At 39.8% G+C, this 22466-nt stretch overlaps 2 protein-coding genes and 1 long non-coding RNA gene across 3 annotated transcripts in view; 2 read left to right on the top strand and 1 right to left on the bottom strand.

Annotated features, from left to right (window-relative positions):
- Positions 1–1483: 1483 nt before the first annotated feature.
- tmem121ab (transmembrane protein 121Ab) lies at positions 1484–2428 on the top strand. The gene has a single exon (XM_008276745.1). The coding sequence runs from the start codon at positions 1484–1486 to the stop codon at positions 2426–2428; it is 945 nt and encodes a 314-aa protein (XP_008274967.1).
- A 2896-nt stretch (positions 2429–5324) lies between these two features.
- LOC103353656 (uncharacterized) lies at positions 5325–22449 on the top strand. The gene is made up of 3 exons (XR_520014.1): positions 5325–5406; positions 21885–21894; positions 22436–22449. It is a non-coding gene; the product is annotated as an uncharacterized LOC103353656 (long non-coding RNA).
- slc24a4b (solute carrier family 24 member 4b) overlaps positions 16197–22466 on the bottom strand; it is a 37821-nt gene continuing 31551 nt past the window's right edge. The window contains exon 17 of the mRNA XM_008276744.1: positions 16197–19569. Within this exon, the coding sequence (XP_008274966.1) occupies positions 19420–19569 (150 nt within the window). The 3' untranslated portion in view covers positions 16197–19419. The remainder of the gene's footprint in view (positions 19570–22466) is intronic.

Below are 22466 nucleotides of genomic sequence, written 5' to 3'. Positions count from 1 at the left end.
GTGTTGCACCACAAGAGAAGTTAGGATAACATTGCCTTTTAAGCCCTGACTAAAAATACTGCTGCATACATCCTGCAATCATGATTTGCTTGTTTCAGTCTAGAAACTGCATCACACTGACTCAGAAAATATGCAGGAAATGAACTGTCTGCCATCGTTTATCCCATTTTCCCTCACCCAAAAAGAAATGTAGTGCCAAGTAATGCAGAAAAAAAGAAAAAGACGTGCAGAGCAGTTAGCTGCTATATGAGACTTTTAAATTGGCTTCTACAAGTTTTTGTAATAAATCCTCTATTAATTTAACTCCTAAAATATTAAGCTACAGGGTAATATGGCCCCTGATATGCTGAATATATTATAATCATGGGTTGCCATGGCAGCATATTAAGCCATGCATCGAGATGTCATGAGACACATCACACACAATAGAGCGATCTTACGCAATATATTCTGTGCCATCAATAGTGAAACAGGCTATATTTGAGCCAAGCTGACACATTACTTGGCTCCTCATATGTAGAGGGCCGTTGGCAATGAAACTGTGTTATATGGCCCAGTAGTGCTGACAGGTTTCTTTCCCCCTCTTCTTCTCCTCCTCCCTCCCTCCCTCTCTTCTCTTCTTTATTTCTCCCTCATCTAGGCTGTGGAGAGGCTGGCACGTGGCAAGAGGAGGGGAAAGGATGGATCCTCAGCCCAGTGTAAGAGCCTCCCCCCAGGGAAGCCGGCCTCAGACGCAAGGCCTCATGGGCCGTTGACCTGCTGTCTCTGTGATTTATGGCGGCTGGGGGCCTCTGGCCACTGCAGACTACTCTCCTCCATTTCCCTAAACACACTCTGCAGCACTGCAAGGAGCCACACACACTGCACCACCGTCTACAGGAGTATCCAAAGAGGGATTCCTCATACGCGCTGAGCTTCAGCACACCTGTGCATATATCTACTGCTTACTGCACCGTCTCATACAAAAATAAACACCTTTGTAAACATTCCTACACTACAGCACAGTGTCGCGCCATCTCATCACATGTCCTATGGACTAACTCTGCTATCAGAGTGTTATTGCTTTGACTGTATGTTGATTGCGATCAGTCATGGTGTGTCAACTGTAGAGACTTTGGTGTAACTGCTGCTTAGGGGCAGAACTGGATCAATGAAAGTGCACTGAGTATCAAGGTGATGTTCCTGTTTTCTCATGGTCTGAGAGCAATCAGCTGCCAGCATCTCTTTGTTGACCTCATACAGGGCTGTGCTACATTGCAGTAATAACAGACCTTTAATGCAGTGACTTGTCGTATTACTTTGATATTAAACACACTGTAGCTGGACAGTTGCGCCTTTGCAAATCTGTCATACCACGTTAATAACCCTTTTTCTCCAACTTTAAAGCTTTGGAGTGTACACAGTACATTTTACCTTCTGGACTATTTTATTTTTACATTTGAAAGCTGTGGCCTGAAAGTGAGAGCCAACAGGTGCCCTCGCCATGGTGTTGCCGCCTCCAGACAAACGCCACGTGTGCCTGACCACCATTGTCATCATGACCAGCATGGCCTTCATGGATGCCTACCTGGTGGAACAGAACCAGGGTCCCAGGAAGATTGGTGTGTGTATTATAGTGCTAGTTGGGGATGTATGCTTCCTCATAGTGCTGCGGTACGTGGCAGTGTGGGTTGGTGCTGAGGTGCGCACCGCCCGACGAGGATATGCCATGATTCTTTGGTTTCTGTACATCTTTGTCCTGGAGATCAAACTCTACTTTGTCTTCCAGAATTGTAAGGCCGACAGGAAGAGTCTGGAGACAGTGGCACGGAAGGCTTTGACGTTACTACTATCTGTGTGTGTGCCCGGTTTATACTTGGTTCTAGTGGCTCTGGATAGTATGGAATATGTGAGAACTTTCCGGAAGAAGGAAGACATGAGGAGTCGTCTGTTCTGGGTGGCTCTGGACTTATTGGACCTGCTGGATATCCAGGCCAACCTGTGGGAACCCCAGCGGACAGGCCTGCCCATCTGGGCTGAGGGCCTGATGTTCTTCTACTGCTACATCCTGCTACTTATCTTGCCCTGCGTGTCACTCAGTGAAATAAGCATGCAGGGGGAGCACATGTCACCTCAGAAGATGATGCTGTACCCAGTCCTAAGCTTGGTCACTATAAACGTGGTCACCATCCTTATACGTGGTGTAAACATGGTGTTGTTCCAGGACAGCCGTGTTTCAACCATCTTTGTTGGCAAGAATGTGGTGGCCATTGCTACCAAGGCTTCCACCTTCCTGGAGTACCGCAGACAGGTAAAGGAGTTTCCCCACCCACAGAACGCAATGGCACTAGAGTTGCAGCAGAACTCTGTCGGCCACACGCAGCCGCTGCCCAATGCCACCAGTTTGCCACATGAACCCTCACCAGCGCAGGATGTCATCGACACATGACCACCAGCGCTGGACTCGGCTTTATTAGAAACTGGAACAGAAAATTCTAGGGTTGGAGGATAGAGAAATCAGCTGCATGACAGGATGATATTCTGCTCTTGTCAAGCCCACATGAACTGCTGTAAACCCATAAAAGAGATTTTTAGCATCACCTGCCTGTCAGAATATACTGTAAACCTATACTTGACTCTGAGTGCAGCGTGCAGACTTTAAAGTCAGAACAAAGGTTTTTATCGTGCTGTTGTGTTTTTATTTGTTTCAAATGTTTTAAAAGTCGAATCTTTATTAAGAGACAATCTCCAAACGGCACAGCTCGGTAACGTTATGTTGTGTAAAATGGACAGCTGGTTTCCCCTCACTGACTATCTTGTATTGTTTAAAGGTCACTTATTTTGACAGTGCATCTGTGGCATTTCCTCTGAATTCCAGCACCAAAGGACAAACCAGTCAAGTGAAGTACTGATGGAGAGCAGGAGCTGAGACTAACAAAGGTCAATGATGAGGGGTTATCTGTGCTGGGCTACAGCAAGGTTGGAGGCTTCTGTGTTTGGTTCTGCTGAGAAAGGACCTCTGTTGAAGCTACTGCCCCTGTCAGTGTAATGCTTTACGGCCAAAGGTCTGATTAAAGCACCGGCACACACCACTGTACCATCCACTTCAGGCATCCAAATGCGTGTTTTACACTGTGTGTGTGTGTGTGTGTGGGTGTGTGTATGTGTGTGTGTGTGTGTGTGTGTGTGTGTGTGTGTGTGCGAGCGCAAACATGCAAATCTATAGCGTTTGTGTGCCTGAATACGTGTGTGTTCGCCACAAGAGGTTTGGGTTATTTCAGATTGTTTTGGAACAGATGCAAGTGGATTACGGCTATTCATAACTGAAAATGAGACAAAACATGTTGGGTTGTCAGGAGTGAAACCACATGATGTAGGAAAGATAATTTTTGTTTCCTGTACTGTACATTCCTCTTAAACTAGCTCAAGTCTTGAAGTCAAAGAATGAAGAGATCAGAGTCCACAGAATGCCTCACAAAAGAATTGAATAAATAAAATGCAGAAATACAATAACAAAGAGCAAAAGATATTTCCATTATTATTATTATTATTATTATTATTATTATTATTATTATTATTATTATGTACATTCATTCAACATATTTACATGTTGGAGGCCAATGATGTTTTAATAAAAATATAATTGAAAAATAATAATAAGCATGGTTTCTTTTTCCATAGAGTTGACTATGATGAACTAAAATTTTTGTTACATTACGGAGTGTTTGGTGTCCTTGCTGTCCTTGAAAGCTACCTAACAACAACAAACTGTGAAGATACATCTGTTATGCTTTGCAGGAAAGCGTCCATACACAACATAAATATTTAGACTAGCAGCCTTTTTCTGGATTTTCCTGGAGCATTCATTTTTTATCCCTAAGGCCACCACGTTTGGGCAAAGCAAGCAATGAATTTATCTTTAAAATGTGATAAAAATGTATGAACCTGTTCTCAGTTTCTCCCTTTTCCTCCTAGTTCTCATTATCGCCTTCCGACTCGCTTTCTTTTTCTTCTGTCAACAGTAATCTTCTCTGCACTGACCCAGTATAATTTACCAAGTAGAACTTTTTCAGCCAATCAATTGCCTTCATGTTTCCACAGAGAATTGCATTAATGGACCTGAGAGCTGTGGAGGGAGGAGGAGAGGTCGGCCCCATGAGAAAAGTAACTTTACTGTCATTGGATTAACTAAGGTTAACTGCTGATCTCAGCTCAAAGAGACACGCTGTCAGACCCTCAATGGCCCCACTCAATTACCAATAACTGTCAGCTGCACAGTCGCAAAGAGACTGAATGAATCCAGAGGGAGGAGTCTCTTACTTTCACCTTAAATAACCATTATTTTGAACACTTTCATTCATTCATTCATTCATTCATATATATATATATATATATATATATGTATACATATATGAATGTGTCTGATAACAAAAATTATTCCACCAGCTTCATGGGCAACATACATGCATAGAGAGTGCGAAACAGAATTTATTAGACTACCTGTCAAAAACTTCTTTCATAAACTTGTTTAAAACTAGAAATGTTATTGTTTGGCAAACAACAAACTGAAACAATACTACTCCCTTTTACACATAATAACCAAAAAACATAGTATCTTGTATGGCTTCCTTTGGCCTTGATAACGACTTGCATTCTTGCTGCCACTGTTTCTATGTAGTTTTCGACAGTCTTTTGTTATGAAGTTTCAAAACGTTTTTAGCTGTTCCCACAACTTGACTTAGATGAAACGTTTGTGCCATCAGTCTTTGAAGATACTACATCCCAAATTTGTTCAATAGGATTCAGACTTTGACTTGTCCAGTCCATCAGTTCCAGTGATCCAGATTCTTTTTCTTGGTCAGATAGTCTCTCCACAGCTTTGAAGTATGCTTGGGCTCATTGTCTTGTTGGTATATGAACCCAAGACCAATCAGATTCAGTCTAGGAGGGAGTCCATGATGCACTAACATCTAACATGTTGTGGTAGATATTCTTGTTCATGATACTGTTGATTTTCATTCATTTGTCCACACCCAAATGGAACCCCATACCATAATAAAATCTCTACTGTGTTTCACTGTGGGTGCAATGTATCTGACATCAAAATGTTCTCCAGCTTTTACTGCTGACAGAAACACGACAATGCTGACCAAAGAGTTCATATTTGGACTTGTCCATCCAGAGTACCTTCTTCCAGTCATCAACAGTCCAGTGTTTGTGCTCCCTGGCAAATCTGAGGTGTTTATGGATGTTTGCAGGCCTCAATAATGGCTTCTCAGCAGCTATTCCTCCCTTTAAGCCTTGCTCCATCAGTCGTCCGCTGATGGCTACTTTGGAGACTTTCTCAGACTCTGATATAGAAGCATTCATCTCCACCTGAAGATCAGCAGTGGTCTTCCTTCTGGCTCTGGTACTGAAAATCTTGAGGTGTCGCATAAAATTTGTAAATAACTATAATTTGACATCTTAATGAAGATATAAAAATGTGCTTTACTATTTTTAAAAAAATTTTTGGAAGCAATAAATTTGAAAATTCATGGATAACAATAATAAATATATTCCAGGATTAAAAATATCATTTTGGTTAAAAAGCTTCTACATACTGGTATATTAACCATTACAGAAGCAGAGAAAAATATTGTAATTACCAGCATTGTTAATTGTTAATTTAGGGGAGCAGTGGCATAAACCTTACCTTGGGTGTTGGTCTAATACATTTTTTTAAGCACTGCATATACCTAGAATTGTTGTTTGTTTGTAAACTGCTACAAGTTGGACAATATTTTCTTGATTACAAGCTAGGATGATTTTTGCAAAATACACAAATTCAAAAAAAGAAATTTCACAACTACAAGAGACTGAAAATAAACAGAGAAAGGCTGAATTCATTTTTCATGCCCACTATGTTGTTGTTTTAAGCTCATCAAACAGCCGCGCATTAAAGTGAGCGAGTCGGATCAGTTTGAGGCTTATACTATCCGTACAAACTGCCAGTCTCTTCTCCTGGAATCTCCCTACAGAAACATATTGATTGTTCAAGATGGTGGAGTATTAAATATTTCTGAGGCATGGAGCGCATCCAGTTCATTCTGGTTATCTGTTTTCAATTCAGCTCCTGTCTTACAGAAACTCTCCACCAATAAAGCTAATGAATGAAATGAAAAATGTTGACATTGTGTAACTGTTGCTGGTATTTGCGAGGCATTTCCTATTGTTGAATTCTTCACCTTCAACTTCATGGTTATGAAAGAGCTCTACTGCTGTCTGTTGACTATCCAAAATTATTTATGTAACAATTTATGATGTTTCATGTTTTTTATTCATGTCTTTGCTGTTGCTGGAGAGTCAACAGCTGAGAGTATCAGAGCTTAATAAAAGGGAGATCTCAACATTGTGATTTGTTGCAACTTGGATTTTAATTTCATTGCTTTGGTCATATTTCCTATCAGTGCTAATGATATTAAACTCATCGAGTTAATTAGTGGAAACTGGGAACATGATGATACCTCTGTAAAGAGATCGAAGGAAAAACATATGTGGTCAGACAACAAAACAGGCTTTAACTAACCTCAAGACAACCATATTTTTTTCTCAGACATGAGTGTAAGTGCAACTCTTTACAAAACAATGCTATTGTTTCCAGTTGGAAGCACAAGCCGAAGCAACACACACTCCCCTGATTTTCAGCCAGGCAAGCAGCAAAAGGTGAACTTATTTTAACATTGATCCGAAATATGCGCACTTCCACAACATGTGTCCAGTGTGATTTAGCACTGACATTTATGAGAACATCAATTTCACTGCAGAGTACAAAGGAGGATAAAGGAATGGTGACATCTCATGGGGTAACTGTAAGAGTTTGAGGATACCATATTATAGAACTGATGTGATTGTTTTGATTTTGTTGAGGTAATAGCATTCTATGTGCAGCTTTGCGTTTTGCTTTTCATTCTACTTGATGTGAACTATTCTCTGATGTACATCAGCAGTACCTGAACTCTTCATGGTAGTAAACATCTATCAGAGTTTACAGGCCTCTCTAGTTCAACTTTGAACTACTGCATTAAGACAGTTTTCTTCTGCAATCACGGGCCATTGTCACATCATTACACATCTGTTTTTTCAGTTTGGCTAAATGCTCTGTTTTCACATAACTGCACATGTCACATTATTGCTTACTGTCAATCATTTATTACCCACAGGAATCCATACAGTTTAGCTCAACCCTAATAGATAATCCTTGTCACCTTGCAGACTTCACTGTCATATCCAGGGCTCTATATTTAGAGCATCCTTGTTAGCAGGGACAGCAGTTATCTGGGTTTGACATCATTCAACATAAACAAGTAGATAACAAAATATAATTACACACCTTATGCAACGCAAAATGATTTGTTATATGAAAATACGCTCTAACTCTAAATGTCGAAATGACACTGGTACTTCCAAAAAAATGTTAACACTCAAGATGCAGCATCGTTAGGTGACAACACAGCTGAAAAATTGGTGCTTATGTTGACAGATGACAGCCTGCTCTGCTATCTGCTGCAACTCACATTATTAAATCTCTCTTATGCCACCTAAACAGTAAATTCAGCAAAAGTTTTGTTGTTGTTGTTGTTGTTGTTGTTTTTTTGTCCCCATTAGAAAATGGGAATTGAGAAACAAGTCCTACGTTTAATTAAAAATGTCCGATTGTATAAATATGAGCTGCAGAATCGTGTACCAGTTAGAACCTTTATATTCGTGACTAAGACCAAATCTTTTTTTTCTCATTGTTATGCTTACAGCGTAATGCCACTATTGTTTGAATAAATCTTGTCAGCCTAGGTGGTTGAAGGGGAAAAAGTAAATGGCAAACTTGGGAATAGAATAAATTACCTGTGGTTGCTTTTACAACGGATCCCCTTTTGGAGACCCTCTGAGCAAGGGAGTCATCCATAAATCACCAGGGCTGCACATCAGGAATGTAATTGTGCTCTCTCCATGTGTAATAAGTCGTTAAAAGTGCTTTTCTCTCCCTGCATCTGATTTACTATGTATCCATGTGTTCCTGAAGCACTCAGTCTCAACTAATTAAACGCAGAACCAATAAGATGAAGGTGGTATTGCCAGGATTAGAATTCACTGTTGACCATTTTTCTGTTTGCTGACTTGCAGGAGTTTGTGCACTCAGTTTCTTCACCTGGTTGCTCTCTGTATTTCACACTTGATAGTAAATGTCTCCGTTTTCATGTCATAATCACTTTGGTGGTTACAAAGTCTTTCAGCTGCACAGTCCACTGTGCACAGTAATCTACAGGGAAATCACTCACTGACTCCATCACACAACTTCAGTGTATTTATTGTCCACTGTACAACAAACAAGGACCTTCAGTCAAGCGGAATGATGCTAAATGCAAATGAGACAAAATGCATTTTGGATAACAACATTTCTTCAGCATTTGGAAAAAAAAAATTGCATATTTACATCTATCTGCAAGAGTCCCATTCTTGACTAAAAATTAGAGTTACATTTCCTGAAGACTATACCTGTAATATTAATCCCATTCACATTTCTCTTTCTAATGCCAGACAAAAGAACAAATTGCTAAATTTATTCATTTACATTCCAGAGGTGCAACAAGCACTGTGTGACCTGCTCTATATTCTATTGCAAGGATGACAAGTTAAAGATGTAAACTGCTTTAAACGCGCATTTAATAAAATGTTTAAATATCATAGGAGATTAAACAATTATCCCAGTTTTTGACTGTGTTCAGTTACATAAATAAAGAAACAATAACAAAGAAATAAAATAATTCCAATAAGAAAATAATAGGTGCTTTCTGTGATCAGTGTCTGACATTGAAACAGGTTGGTCATTTGTCATTTGATGCTGTCAGGATCAGCATCTAAGTATTGAAAATTCTGCAATCAAATTAACTAAACCAAAAATTATATAAAAAATAAAAAAAAAACCCTGGATCAAATTGTTATTTTGATTTGAGTTTCCAGTGACTCCGATTACTCTGACTTTTCAATGATGGACACACTAAAACCCATACGTCTTTATCACAAAAAATATCAAGCATACATTTTAGTTCATTCTTCAATTTATTATAGGTCTTCTGAAAAACCACAAAATCCGTCGGGTCAAAAATGTACATGAACACAAATTCTCTGCTGTTCAGTTTTGATTTTGTTTAAATATGAACATCTCTGTTTGTATATTTTTTTTACTCAGCAGATTTTGTCATATTTCCAGAAGACCTACAATAAATCTTTGAAAGAACTACAATGCATGTTTGTTTGTTTTTTGTGACAAAGACACATAAGTTTCACAAGAACGCACAAGTTTCTTACCATAATGCCGAGCGTATACAAAACAATGTGGAGGCTAACGGTTACAGAAAATACAAAAGAACTGAGTGCAGCCTCATGCAATCTCGCTTAGATGTCAATTGATTTAAAGTTGTACGTCACATTTCAACGATTGCATTATTTTTAAGTTGAATAGTATTTCCTCTTATAAACAATCAAAACCAAATACTTTAAAATGTCTATATTGACAATACAGGCCCCAAAGTAGAAACTAAATGCAACACGACTGAATATTCCTTTGACAGCTGCGATCACTGACAAACAAATTTTTAAAAGGCAGACACTCTCTCTACTTTTAAGGTTTGGCTTAAAACTTTCCTCTTTAATAAAGCTGATAGTTAGGGATGCTCAGGTTTCCAGTGATGTACTGAGCTCATCTCCTCTCCTCTACTCTCCTCTCTTCCATGTAGTTATTACCACCATTACATATCACTAACTCTGTGTTTCCCCCGAGGTCCTGTGCTTGTTCTTTCTGCAGACGTCTCTGGATCCGGAGCTTCACGTCTCTGACCTGCAGCCGCTGGCCTCACCGACCCCCAAAACGCTTATATTCATATTTATTGTTCTGTTCTATTGCTTGCTCTCCATCTGCTATCCTGTTGTCCCCACCCCCTCATCCCCACTCTCACCCAACCGGTCCAGATAGATGGCCTCCCTCCCTGATCCTGGTTCTGCCAGAGGTTTTTTTCCCCTCCCTATGGGGGGGATTTTGGTTCCTTCCCACCGTTGCCAACCGCTTTCTCAGAGGGAATCCAAAGGCTACTTTGGATTGTTGGGGTCTATACCTTACTATGTTAAGCGCTGTGTGATAACATGTGTTGTAAACTGTGCTATACAAATAAAATTGAATTGAATTGAATTGAATTGAATTGAAGTGAATTGAATTGAATTGAATTGAATTGAATTGAATTGAATTGAATTGAACTGAATTGAATTTTTTAAAAATGTCATCACAGTACACCTGTGAGTTCCAATCAGTCTAACTGCACTATCATGGTCATTAAATGAGCTGTAAGCACAAGAACTTTCTCAGTTTGAACCTATTGGTGTGTCTATGTGCATGGTGGCTTCATATGGAAAAGAATTGCCAGATGAACTGAAAGACCAGATTGTGGGACATCACAACAATGGAAAAAGGATACAGGAAGATGTCACAGACAATGTGTTACTTGTAGAATGTGTCTTTGAAAAACAGAGCGGCAGGTGCTTCAGACTTGGCACAGGGTTTATCAGTGGATATCAACATTTCTGTGACCTCTCAGGCAGTGTCAAGGACAATACCTAACATCGACTTCTATGGATGGCACCCAGGAAAAATAAAACCCCTGCTTTCTTTGTGACGCTAAACTGCAAGATGAAAGTTTGATCAGTAAAATAAAAAGAATAAAAGAAATGAATTTTGGGGAGACATGTTTGGCATGAAATTGGCCAGGACTATTCAACAGAACACTTTTCGGGTCGGGGCTCTATTTAAAATATAATAAATCTAAACCGTTAGTGGAGTTTGCATGTTCTCCCGGCTTCCTCCCACAGTCCAAAAACATCCATCATCATCCTGCACCGCTTAATCCTCACTAGGGTCGCGGGGGAGCTGGAGCCTATCCCAGCCGACTCAGGGTGAAGGCAGGTTCACCTGGACAGGTAACCAGTCTATCACAGGGCCACACTTAGAGACAGACAACCAAGCACACTCACATTCACACCTACGGACAATTTAGAATCACCAATTAACCTCAACATGTTTTTGGACTGTGTGGGAGGAAGCTGGAGAACCTGGAGAGAACCCACGCTGCACGGGGAGAACATGCAAACTCCACGCAGAAAGATCCTGGGTGTCCTCACCGGGACGCGAACTGGCGACCTTCTTGCTGCGAGGCAACAGTGCTAACCACCGAGCCACCTTGCTGCCCGTACAAAAACATGTTGAGGTTAATTGGTGATTCTAATTGTAGGGTTAAGCGGTGCACAAATAATGGAAGGATAGAGGGATGACGTGTTCTTTTTTAATTTGGCATCAAAGCAAATACTTTGCTGTTGATGAAAGTTAGACGTATTTGACATTTAATTAATATCAGCACAGGGTGTACCCACCTTTGGATTTTAAATTTAATCATTACAACATTGTAGCAATTTCTGTAGTAAACCAACCTCAAAAATTAGGGGGAGTACATGCCCCCTCATGCTGAATGGGCACAGAGCCTTCCTACAAAAATCTACTCTCTAACGCCACTCTGTAAGCACACAGGGCATTTTGCTGCAGAGAGGTATTTCTCTCAGGAGTTCATGGAAACCAAAACTAAGTTAAAATTACAGTGGATATTGAACCACTTGACATTTCATGTGGCCAGAAAGGCAACTCTAAATGAATGCTAATGTTGCTTCTCTATTGGCTGACATGTGTGCGATACCATCTTTATGTGGCGAACATGTCATTGTTGTATTTACAGGCTATTGCACTGCACTACGTGGCGAAAAAAAACAATAATTATGATGCAGCACATAATCAATCAGTGGATTCAGGAGCAAGCAATTAGCACAAGTCGAACACTGCTGTAGCAATGTGGAGCTGAGCACCGTGGAGATGGTGTAGCATTAGGCCACATACAAATGATGTGCAAATGTATCACATTTTAAATATATATTTTATTTTTTATTTTTTTAAATGTGACGGAGATGCAAGAGCAATGAGAAGGGGGAAAAAAGCAAAAAAAGAGAGACCAAATGAAATTAATTAAAACAAGAATCACTGTTACTGCTTTAATTTAACATTATACTTGGTTCTATAACAATCTATATTTCAGCCTGTAAATGCAAACCTTGGGCTGTTTCCAACACTAATGTGTTCTGTAATGATAAATGTCAGTGGAATGGCCCAACAAAGGTCCATAACACTTAGTGATCTATACTACACTACACATCCTGACTCTAACCTTGATTAAAAGGGTTCAGTGCATGACTCATCATTAGCTGATTTTTCCACATGGTTCTATCAGAACTATCAGTCTTCATTGCACACTACAGGCTTCACCGGGCCCAACTACTTAATATTCATACATACATAGATAAGAGTGTATTGTGTTACCTTCATGAACTGTACAGCATGTGCAGAATGGATTAATCACTGAGCCACAATGCACAGGGGAACAGACTGTGGGAGCTGTCATAAACAGATAAGCATAAATGAAAGCTGAGCGTGCAGAGTGGTAGAAAGTCTTGCTGTTAGTTGTGGATATGGCTGACTGTCCTCTGAGTTTATAGTTTGATTTTTGGGCTATCTTAAAAGTGGCTTAATTATACAGTGGGTTGCTAAAATATGAAAGACCCTAAATAGCCAGTGACCGCATGTTACACTGATAATGTCACTGTCCTCATTAATATTCAGTTTATTTTAATTTTATCGAGTTGTAAAGTTTACAGATGGTTTAAATACCAGGGAAAGGTCACATGGTGCTAATGGAGCACCATAGAAATGAACAACTAAGGACTGTGGACTGTTAGCTTTCAGATTTGAATTGACCCAACCATGGATTTTTAGTGTTGTGACTGACTGACAGGGACATGGGTTAGTCAAGGAATAAGTGCGAGTGACAAAGTCAGGAAAACCAACAGAATTCCGCACACATGACAAGACCAGTATGAGAGTACACATCACAAAACTGTCTTTAAAAAAAGATCTGAATGTACACAAATTAAAGTATGTACTACAACATACTATCAATGACTTAAGATCCCTTGTAAATCTTACTTTGCTTGGATCCTCATGGTCTACGGTCTTTGCTGCAGTCGTGTGCAGAAACGAAAGCTTTTAGAGTCACATGTCACCAGCCTAACAAACGGAGGTCAGTCAAATGACAGTCAACAGCAACATGATCCCAAACAGGGAGATACTACATGTTTCTTGATAAAATACTAGTCATGTTTTGATCAGGATTTTTTTTGTAAATAGGACTATGACAATAGGTGAGAGTGGTGAGAGATAAGTGAAGAGATGCTACTGCAGGCACAGAGACAGAATATCAGAGATGATCTTTCAAAACCTGGACAAATAAAGCCAATGCTATCAGCATGACTGCTACATCACACTATGAAGTTGAGGAAAACCTTGTGTGTCATTTGGGTGCACGAACACTTTAAGCAAAAACACATAGCCAAATGTCATCTGCTGATTCTACAAGTCCACTGAGGAATCCAAAACAAGCCAATAGTTAAGGATGCAACCCACAACACCTTGTGTTTTGCAGCACCAGATGATTATGAAGGACTGCAGCAAGCTGCAGCAACCCAGTTTGCTCACCATCCATCACTACAGCACAGCAATTTACCCAAACAGCAAAGTGGTGTCAAAAATACTGGCAAGGCACAAACAAGGAAAGAAAATGTCCCCAAACTATAACTGTGGAGGTGGTGGCTGAACAGATAAACAACTTTTCAAAGCAGGATTACAGTGCTGTATATGTCAAGGGCAGGATGTGTGGGCCTTGTCTAAATGTGGCACAACAAATGGTGGAGGAGAGCTAAGCCAGCGTTCACAGGAGACATGCAGTAGCTGCCCAAACGGGCTTGTTAGGGGGCAGAGAAGAAACTCATCAGTGCACAAGATCACAGCTGACAGAGAAGCTTGTTAACTGCAGCATGGTAGCCATGAGGGTGGCTCATTAGGGAGAAGCACCAGTAGCCTGCACCAACCCAGATGGTTGCCTGTCTCGTTGATGAACTGCATGGACATCGATCATTAACAAATTATGTGCTGTATGTTTTAGTGTGCATGAAACCATACAGAAGACATTTATTCCACTCAGGATTTGACTTTGCCACGCTTTGATATTTTAAACTTTGGATCACAGAGTACAAGAATCTTATTCACTTGGGTGAAAAACCTCCATAGCAGTTCATCCTGAGCTGCAACAAAGTTTGTTGACGACACTGGGTTATGAATCCTGTTGCGACATTGCCCCCTACTGGTGCTACTAACTGGAAGTCCAGGCTAATGGAGGCATGATGCCATCAAAACGTGAATTTTCACATCACTCACCCCTCAATGGGCTCTTCATGTGTTACCAGCCATCAGTAAAAATAACAAATTGTATGCAATCACCTTGTCTTGATAAACACAGCTCTACAGCCTGATTATCACACAAGACAAGTTTCCAGTAAGATCAATAAACCATGACTCATCATTCACTCCTGGAGAAATAGTTGCTGCAGCCACAGCTAAATCATAAGTGGGATTTATTCAATTGAATATTCTCAGTGATGCTTCAACCGAATGGCAGATGGTTTATTTGCTATCTAATCTCACATATATCCCAGAATTAAAGGCATTGTTGCATGGTATTACTTTGGGCCCTGGCTGAGTGTGAATTTACCCACTGCTGATTTGATTGGAAGATGCTGGAGCTTAATTAAAAAAAAGTGAATTCCGCACTGAAGAAAAGCAATGCAAGCAAAATGAAAAAATTGAGTTTGCAGTCCAGCCAGAGTGATACGACCAGAATATATTAGAGTTTTAAAAAGGGTAGATAAACTACTTTTCCTGAAAAGAAAACTTTAATCACTGCTGGTACAACAAAGCACCAACAACGTAGCCATAAGGAGTACATCAAACTCATTAAATTTACCTTAAGGTTGTTTCACCTAGAAAGATTCATTTCATATCTTAAACTGCTTACTGTGTATCAAAACTCTTGAAGCTGGACTGATTAATTTGGCTTTTGGTTTAAAGAAAAAACTGGACTGAGTCAGCAAGTCTGAAGTTGTCCTCCAGCGTTGTCACTTCAGTTAATTAAATCTTACAAGAAATTAGAATGAATTAAAGAAAAAAAAATGTTTCTGGACAAGAACTAGCAGGAGCAGAACAGCAAATGCATTAATATGTTATTCTGCAATCTTTCAGAAAATAAAAGTTCAGTCATCAGGGCAAATTCAAGCAAATATCTGTAAATCTATGACAAGAAGGATAGCTTTTATCCAGTGGATGAGGGTGAAAAGTACTACTTGACAAGCTGATCATATGTTTTAAATGTAAATTCCCTAATCTGCAAAGCACCTACAGCTGTCCAAAGAAAAAACCTTAAACATTGTTCCGCTTCATTAATGTAGTCCCTTACAAGTAGAAATATTGCATTGAAATGCAACCTTTAAAGAGAATGTAGGTGTTAAAAGTCAAAGAACTCTGGGGCACCTGGATAGCTCAACAGGTTGGGCAGGCGACCCATGTACAGGGCTATAGTCCCTGCTGCGGTCGTGGTTTGATTCCAGCCAGCGAGTCATTTGCTGCATGTCCTTTCCCCATGCTTCTCCCTGTGTTTCTCTGTCATTCTTTCACTGTCCTATATTAAAGGCAGAAAAGCCCCAAAAATATCTTTAAAAAAGTAGAACTCTGCAGAAAAATGTCCACTATAACTGATATTTTAAATTACACTGCTAAATTATTAATACTGATGTATGAATTTAAACAGTCTTTTACTGTTGTAGTGCATCAACATGTACGATGTCCCATTCAAGGTATATAAACACACTTGAGGGGTTTTTAAATTATCCCTGGGCGAGGATGGATGGTAAAACATTCGTCTGCTACGTGTATTTTGGGAGCATTTTGGAAATTTGAACTTTTCCTCTTTGGGCCTAAATTGTGATAAGATAAGCACTGCATACACTGTGCGTTCCTACAAGGGGTCACATGAGAAAAGAATTAGCAAAAAGCAAAACAGGAAAACAAGTACTTCAAAAATCTACTTTGGTACTATTCTTAAGTTACTGTCTACCACATTAAAAATAGTTGGCAAAATGCCCTTTTTAATCATTTCAAACCTTATGAGCCCATGCTAGAGGAAATAAACAGCAGAATCAAAAAGTACATGTACAAATGGCTTCATTTATTCATGTATTTCACAAACAATCCAAGAACTTATGAGACAAATGTACAGGAATTATTTTGCCATTTTATTTTTTTTCTTCACATTATTGCTTTACAGTAAAATGCATTGGTTGGATATGTCCAGTATAGCAAGACAATACATTCATATAAGTTATACAGATGTCCTCAGTAATGTTTTATAGTCATTAACTTTACATTAAATATATTTTTTTTCATCATTTATTATTCTTGACAAACAACTCCCACATCACATTGAGCTCACAGTGCATCAGGTCGCATTCAATAAAGAAATACATACCAGTCCTTTCGGGTTAAATTGCCATTTCTGTGTGTTTGTTCTAAAGTGTGTGCGCTTATTTTGTACACAGGATTTCCATACAATCTGGATTGATGCAGAGCTACAACAAGTATGGCATCAGACGTCTATGTTTTTTTTTTTTTCCTCTTCCAAAAGAAGTGACTTAGTCACAAAGATGCGAGTCAGACAATTGGTGAGAACGGACGCTATGCGCTTCCTTCTGTGTGCCAAAAGAGGAGCAGTGTTTAACCTCTCCTGTGGTGGAACCATTTCAGCCTAGCAACCATGACATGACCACACAGAGCAACGACATAAATACACACAAAAACCTTAACACTGCACATTTTGAATCAACTCAAGTACAGTACAGACATGCCTTCTTCACAGAAAGCAAAAATGTAGGCCATGTATGTACAGAAGTCCCACTGAAAAAATTGAGTTGGAGGATGGGTGTTGTATGAGGGTCTCAGAGGGTGTTTGAAGAAGTCTGTGGGCCCTGTGTGGTCACCTCTATCCAATAAGCACAGACTTAAATCACTGTTTTTACTGGACAGAGTTTAAGCAGCTCTAAGGGGGTCTGACTTTTTTTTTTTTCTTTTTTTTTGAATTGTTAGTCTGCCATCACCCAGGACTTTTGAAAAAAAGAAAAAAAGTCTTGCGGGTAGATGAGGAAAGCCATCCATTCATCCACCCTGCCTTCCGTGCTGCCCCTCTGCTCGGGTGGTGAACAGTTAATGCCCTTGTGCAAGAGTAGAGAGCGATGAAACAGGAGTGTGTGTGTAGGAGGAGAAATCAGACATCCATCAAAGCCTCTGCTCCAGAAAAACGTCCATCCTTTGCACCCAGTTCCTCAGCTGTCACAAACACACACCTGTGAGCTCACACATTAAGTACTACTAGACAAACTGACATCACATCTCCACGGGATCCCCTGCCTTTATATGGCAACCTTGCAGGGGCCTTCTGTCACAAATTCTTTACACTGATGATTGCATATACAAGTGCCTGCTGCCAGCGGTGTGGCACAGGAATATTTTCAACAATTAAACACTCTCCACACATGTTCGTTTTTAGTCTCTCAACTCATGTTGTGGACTCCTCACAGGCATTTTTGCATGATGTCAAAATGTCTGGATTGCAGTGTAGCTCGTAGCTGCCGATTTTTGTAAAGTGGGTGGGGCGGTATTCATTGGGACGCCCAGAAGCCCACAGCTTTTGCTGTGCTGTGGAGGAGCTGCGTTTAAAGTCCCAGCATGCACTGCAGACAAGAGGCGGGTGTGCTCATGTTGTTTCAGTCTGTTTGACAGTCCAGAGCCCAGAGTGAGAATCGTAGTGTGGGCCCACACTGAGCACGTACAAACGCACACAATGATCTCTTGCACACACATACAGTCACACGGACACATATACACTGAAAATACACACGCACAGAAGGAAGCACTAGTTGATTCAGAATGAGAGGACGGCTGTTAAAGTGCAATATCTACATGTAACTCAAGATCAAGAGATCATCACCATCTCCACCTCTTGGAGTTGTCCATCTTCGAGTTTCCCTGATAACCGACGGCTGTGTCGCCACCCTGCCCCGGCTCGAGGAGCTGCAGTAGCCCCTACTGGCCAGAGAGTGTTAAAGCAGTCAGTGTTGAAAACCGTCTGGTTTCTTTGCATTTTTTGAACAACTACCTTTGTGATGCTGCTGTCTCAAAGTGAGAACAAGTCACCTGATGATGAGAAAGATTAGATGCATCCCACAGATGTGGAGCCAGTATTTTTTTTCTGAACTTGTGCAGAGGGACAAATGGAATGACCTTTTGCTGAACAAAAAAATTACCGCAGTGGAATCGCCATCATCAGCCACATACCCCTCTCAGTGGTCAAATCTCCTTACAGCACAAAGCAAGAAAAGCATTTCCATGTGCAATTTGTTTCAGTGAAAAACAAGCAATGTCTGATATTTATATAAGTTCTACTCCATATTTCATACTAGACAAAACCTTGTTTTGAAAAAATAAATTTAAAAAAAGTGTTTACAAATTTACATTGTGCAGTGCTGCATATGCATAACACTCTCACAGTCAACTGATGTGGACTGTGACACATCTTGACACTAAATGTCCTGAAAAAAGGTCATTTTTCTTAAAGAAAACAAAGCAGAGTTGATGAAACAGATGAGGGTCAGCAGTTGCACAGGGTGATTGAAATGAAGCACTAACAGTGTCTGCCCCCTGATGCCAAAGGCCATGCCAGGGGAGTCAGGTCCAAGCAAGAGAAGAAGAGCTGCCAAGGACAAGACCCTCTTACAGGGGGGGTCAAAAGGGGAAAAAGGAGTGTACTTGTTTCTTTGGGCACTGGGGTAACTTGGTGATTCTTTCAGGAATGACATTAAGGAGGGTTATCTCTATGTGAGGGTTTTGATGAGAATAAGAGTTTTTGGTAGGTTTTTTCTCTTGACAGGCTCTGGTTTGGTTTGTGGAAAGCCTTTTGAAAAGGTGTGTGGAAATCTACAATGTGAACAGTAAAAACACACCAACAATCAACAGGGGCACTTTTGATTCTGGAGGTCCCCAACATTTAAAGGCATGCTAGATGGGTAGAAAGTTAACAGGCGCAAGGAGGAACTAAAGACTTTACTGCAGTAATAGGCAATGCCCAAAATAATGGGCATTAAGGACCGGCACTGTGTTGCCAGGGGACAAATTAGAGACATTGAATGGAGTCCACACTTGCAGCGTACCGCCTCACAAAGAAATTGGATTCATATTTGGAACGAAAGGATTACAAAGAATAGAGTGGAAGGGAGGAGAAAAACAGTCTGCAGATAGGTCCATTATTATTGAAGAAAAAAACCGAGGGTTGCCATGGGAGCGTTGAGGTTTTGGTATTCGAGGCATGCTGCTGTGCTCTACTCCTCCATGCACATGGGCAGGTTGACAAAAGTGAAGACGTTGTATTCTATCATGATGGAGAAGCAGAGGAAAACTGCATACAGGATGAGGACGTAAATACCGAGCTTCACATCCAGCCGCCACTTGTTCAGGTGAATCCCCAGCACCTGCACACACAAACAGCAGAGTGGCTCGTCACGACACCAGCGCAACCCAAAAAAGTCAGAGTTAAATTATATATTTCAAGTCTTTTTTTGTTAGAATTGTGCTTGTTCTGACTAAAATCTCATGAAAATCTGAAATCAAGAATTCCAAATTACTAGAATATATCCTAAAGTCAATTTAAATAACAAAAAAAAAGGATGTTTGGGGCTCCTTTACTGCATCAATGCAGTGTGGCATAGAGATGATGAGCCTGTGGCACTGCTGAGGTGTTATTGGTGTATAGAGGCCTTCTGCTCATCTGTATTTTTGGTTGGGCGTTTCTCATCTTCCTCAACAATACCCCATTTGAGGTTCTATGGGCTTCAAGTCAGGCGAGTTGGCTGGCTAACCAAACATATCATGGTCAGCAGTCCATTTAGTTGTAGTTTTCTCATCGATAGTCAATTCTTCTTCTAAACCAGCAACATGTCTGTTAGACCCCATCCCCACCAGAATGTTCAAGGACACCTTTCCTTCAATTAGCACTACAGAATTAGACATCATCAAGTTCTCCATAGTAACCTGCTACATACTGCAGGCTTTTAAAACAGCTTCTCAAAAAGCTTACTCTAGATCCATGTGTTTTAGCCAACTATAGACCCATATCTAACTCTCCTTTTTATTTCTAAAATTCTTGAAAAAGCTGTTGCAAGTCAATTATGTGACCATTGGCACAGAAGTGGTTTGTTTAAAGAGTTTCAGTCAGGATTTAGAATGCATCATAATACAGAAACAACACTGGTGGAAGTCTCTAATGATCTTCTAATAGCCTTAAACAGTGGACTAGTTTCTGTACTTTTTCTGCTGGACCTCAATACTGCATTTAATACAGTTGATCACAGCATCTTATTACAGAGACTGGGACATGTTATTAGAATTGAAGGAACTGCACTAAACTGGTTTAAATCATATTTATCAGACAGATTCTAGTTTGTTCACGTTAATGATGATTCTTTCACTTACACCAAAGTTTTAAGTTTTGTGTAAGGACCAATACAATTTACTTTGTACATGCTCCTGTTAGGCAATATTATTAGGAAGCACTGTGTAAATTTCTATTGTTATACAGATGACACCTAGTTCTATTTATCTATAAACCAAAATGAAAGCAATCAGCTAGTCAAACTCCAGACATGTCTGAAGGACAAAGGCCTGGAGGACTTGTAATTTCCTTCATTTAAATTCAGACAAAACTGAGGTTGTTGTATTTGGTCCTAAACACCTCAGACACACACTGACAGTCCTCTCAAGACTGCGTTATTCCCTGTTGCTCAATATTAAAAACAAAAAAGGCTTAAAAGGAAATACCAAAGGAAAAATGGATTTAACCATTTTTCAATTTGATACTTCTATTTTCTTTGCGTCAAAGTGTGATAGTTTTTCATTAAAATAAAGCTACATGATAATTTATGTGCTTGCAAAAATATTTGTTATTGAAATTGTTATATTGTGCACTGTACACCCAAGACTGTACACAAGACAGATATATATATGTATTTACACAGAGCATAATCGTACAGCTAATCTATACCATGTCCATCTTCTGTCACTGGTTCCACCACAGCTTGTCTTTTCAGGTTTACTTAATGGAAATATACAAGTTTTTGCTCATTTCTATTGAAATAAACTTAAAATGTCTCGTTATATTTTCAGACCACTTTGGAACTTAAAAACATCTTATAACCTGAGGTATTTTGACTTAAAATAAGGACCTGAATGAATCAACAATTGAGAGTTTACGCAATTCATTTAATTACATTTATTTAAAAAAAACAGGATGTAGGCAGATTTCCCAGGATGCATTATTGGAGAGTTGCAATTCCCCAGGGACTTTTGCTTTTAGTAGTTTGAGAAAACAGACATGGTGGAAACTTGCTGAGTTTCTTCACTACGTATTGAATTAAGCTATGGTTGTTTCTTTCAGTAATTTCCCAAATAATGACAAAGATTAGTACTGAATTCAATCCCTGCACCTGTAGTCTTAAAATTTATCTCAGTATAACTGGGAGCAGCCTCACAGGTTGTTTTTGTACCAATTCTGGTCAAACATGACTTCAGCGGCTGATGCCAGAGGTTCTCAATGCTAAATAAAGAACTAACTATTTAAACTCAGAAAAAATAAAAGCTAAGCAAGTCTGTCTCTAACCATTGTCTATGAGACTACTTGATTCAACTGACTGACGTTGATTGAACCTGTTTAACTAAGTTAATTTAATGCTTAGTTTTACACTTTCACAACTCAAAAGATGACTGAACTGATGACTTAATCAGAATGCAGTTATCTCACAGTTTTAAGGCAGCAGGAGAAGTTATGTTTCAAAGCTGAAATAACTACGTGCTGTAGCTGGCACTTATGTCTTTGTTCAACCACTGACCACCTTCAACCTATGATGAAACATTTCAAGACTGATGTTCGTGGCAGTGCCTCTATCCTTGGGATACAAGGGGTCACTATGTGTTGGACAGCACTCTTTAGCACCAACATCAAAACATCAAATGAGGAAATATCTGTTGAAAGAACAAAGTAAATCCATCCAGCAGAGTTCCAAAAAACGTAGAGAAACAATGGCAAGGATCACTAAAGCTCCTCTGGCTTTATTTTGTTGCCCAACTGTAGTTCCAGTTGAACGTGGGGATAAGAAGTAGAAAATGGGCCACTACTGAGCTACCAAGGTGGGAAATGACATAAGATAACGCACATGATATTTCTGCACAGAATTGTGTCCAACTTTCTGACTTTAAGTCTGAAGACCAACAAAGAATCGTTTTGATGATTTTAGTGTCACACATTTGAGTCTGTTATGGAATGCAGCAGGAGACCAGTTACAGTCTGCTTCAGTTACTATTGTGTAACAGTGAT

Source organism: Stegastes partitus, unplaced genomic scaffold, assembly GCF_000690725.1.
Source record: "Stegastes partitus isolate 25-593 unplaced genomic scaffold, Stegastes_partitus-1.0.2 Scaffold80, whole genome shotgun sequence".
Classification (NCBI taxonomy): Eukaryota; Metazoa; Chordata; class Actinopteri; family Pomacentridae; genus Stegastes; species Stegastes partitus.
Note: the sequence above shows the minus strand (reverse complement) of the source record. Positions and strands in the feature narration are given on the sequence as shown.

Coding starts and splice junctions, on each gene's coding strand:
- tmem121ab (XM_008276745.1), top strand. CDS start 1,484: ATGGTGTTGCCGCCTCCAGACAAACGCCACGTGTGCCTGACCACCATT.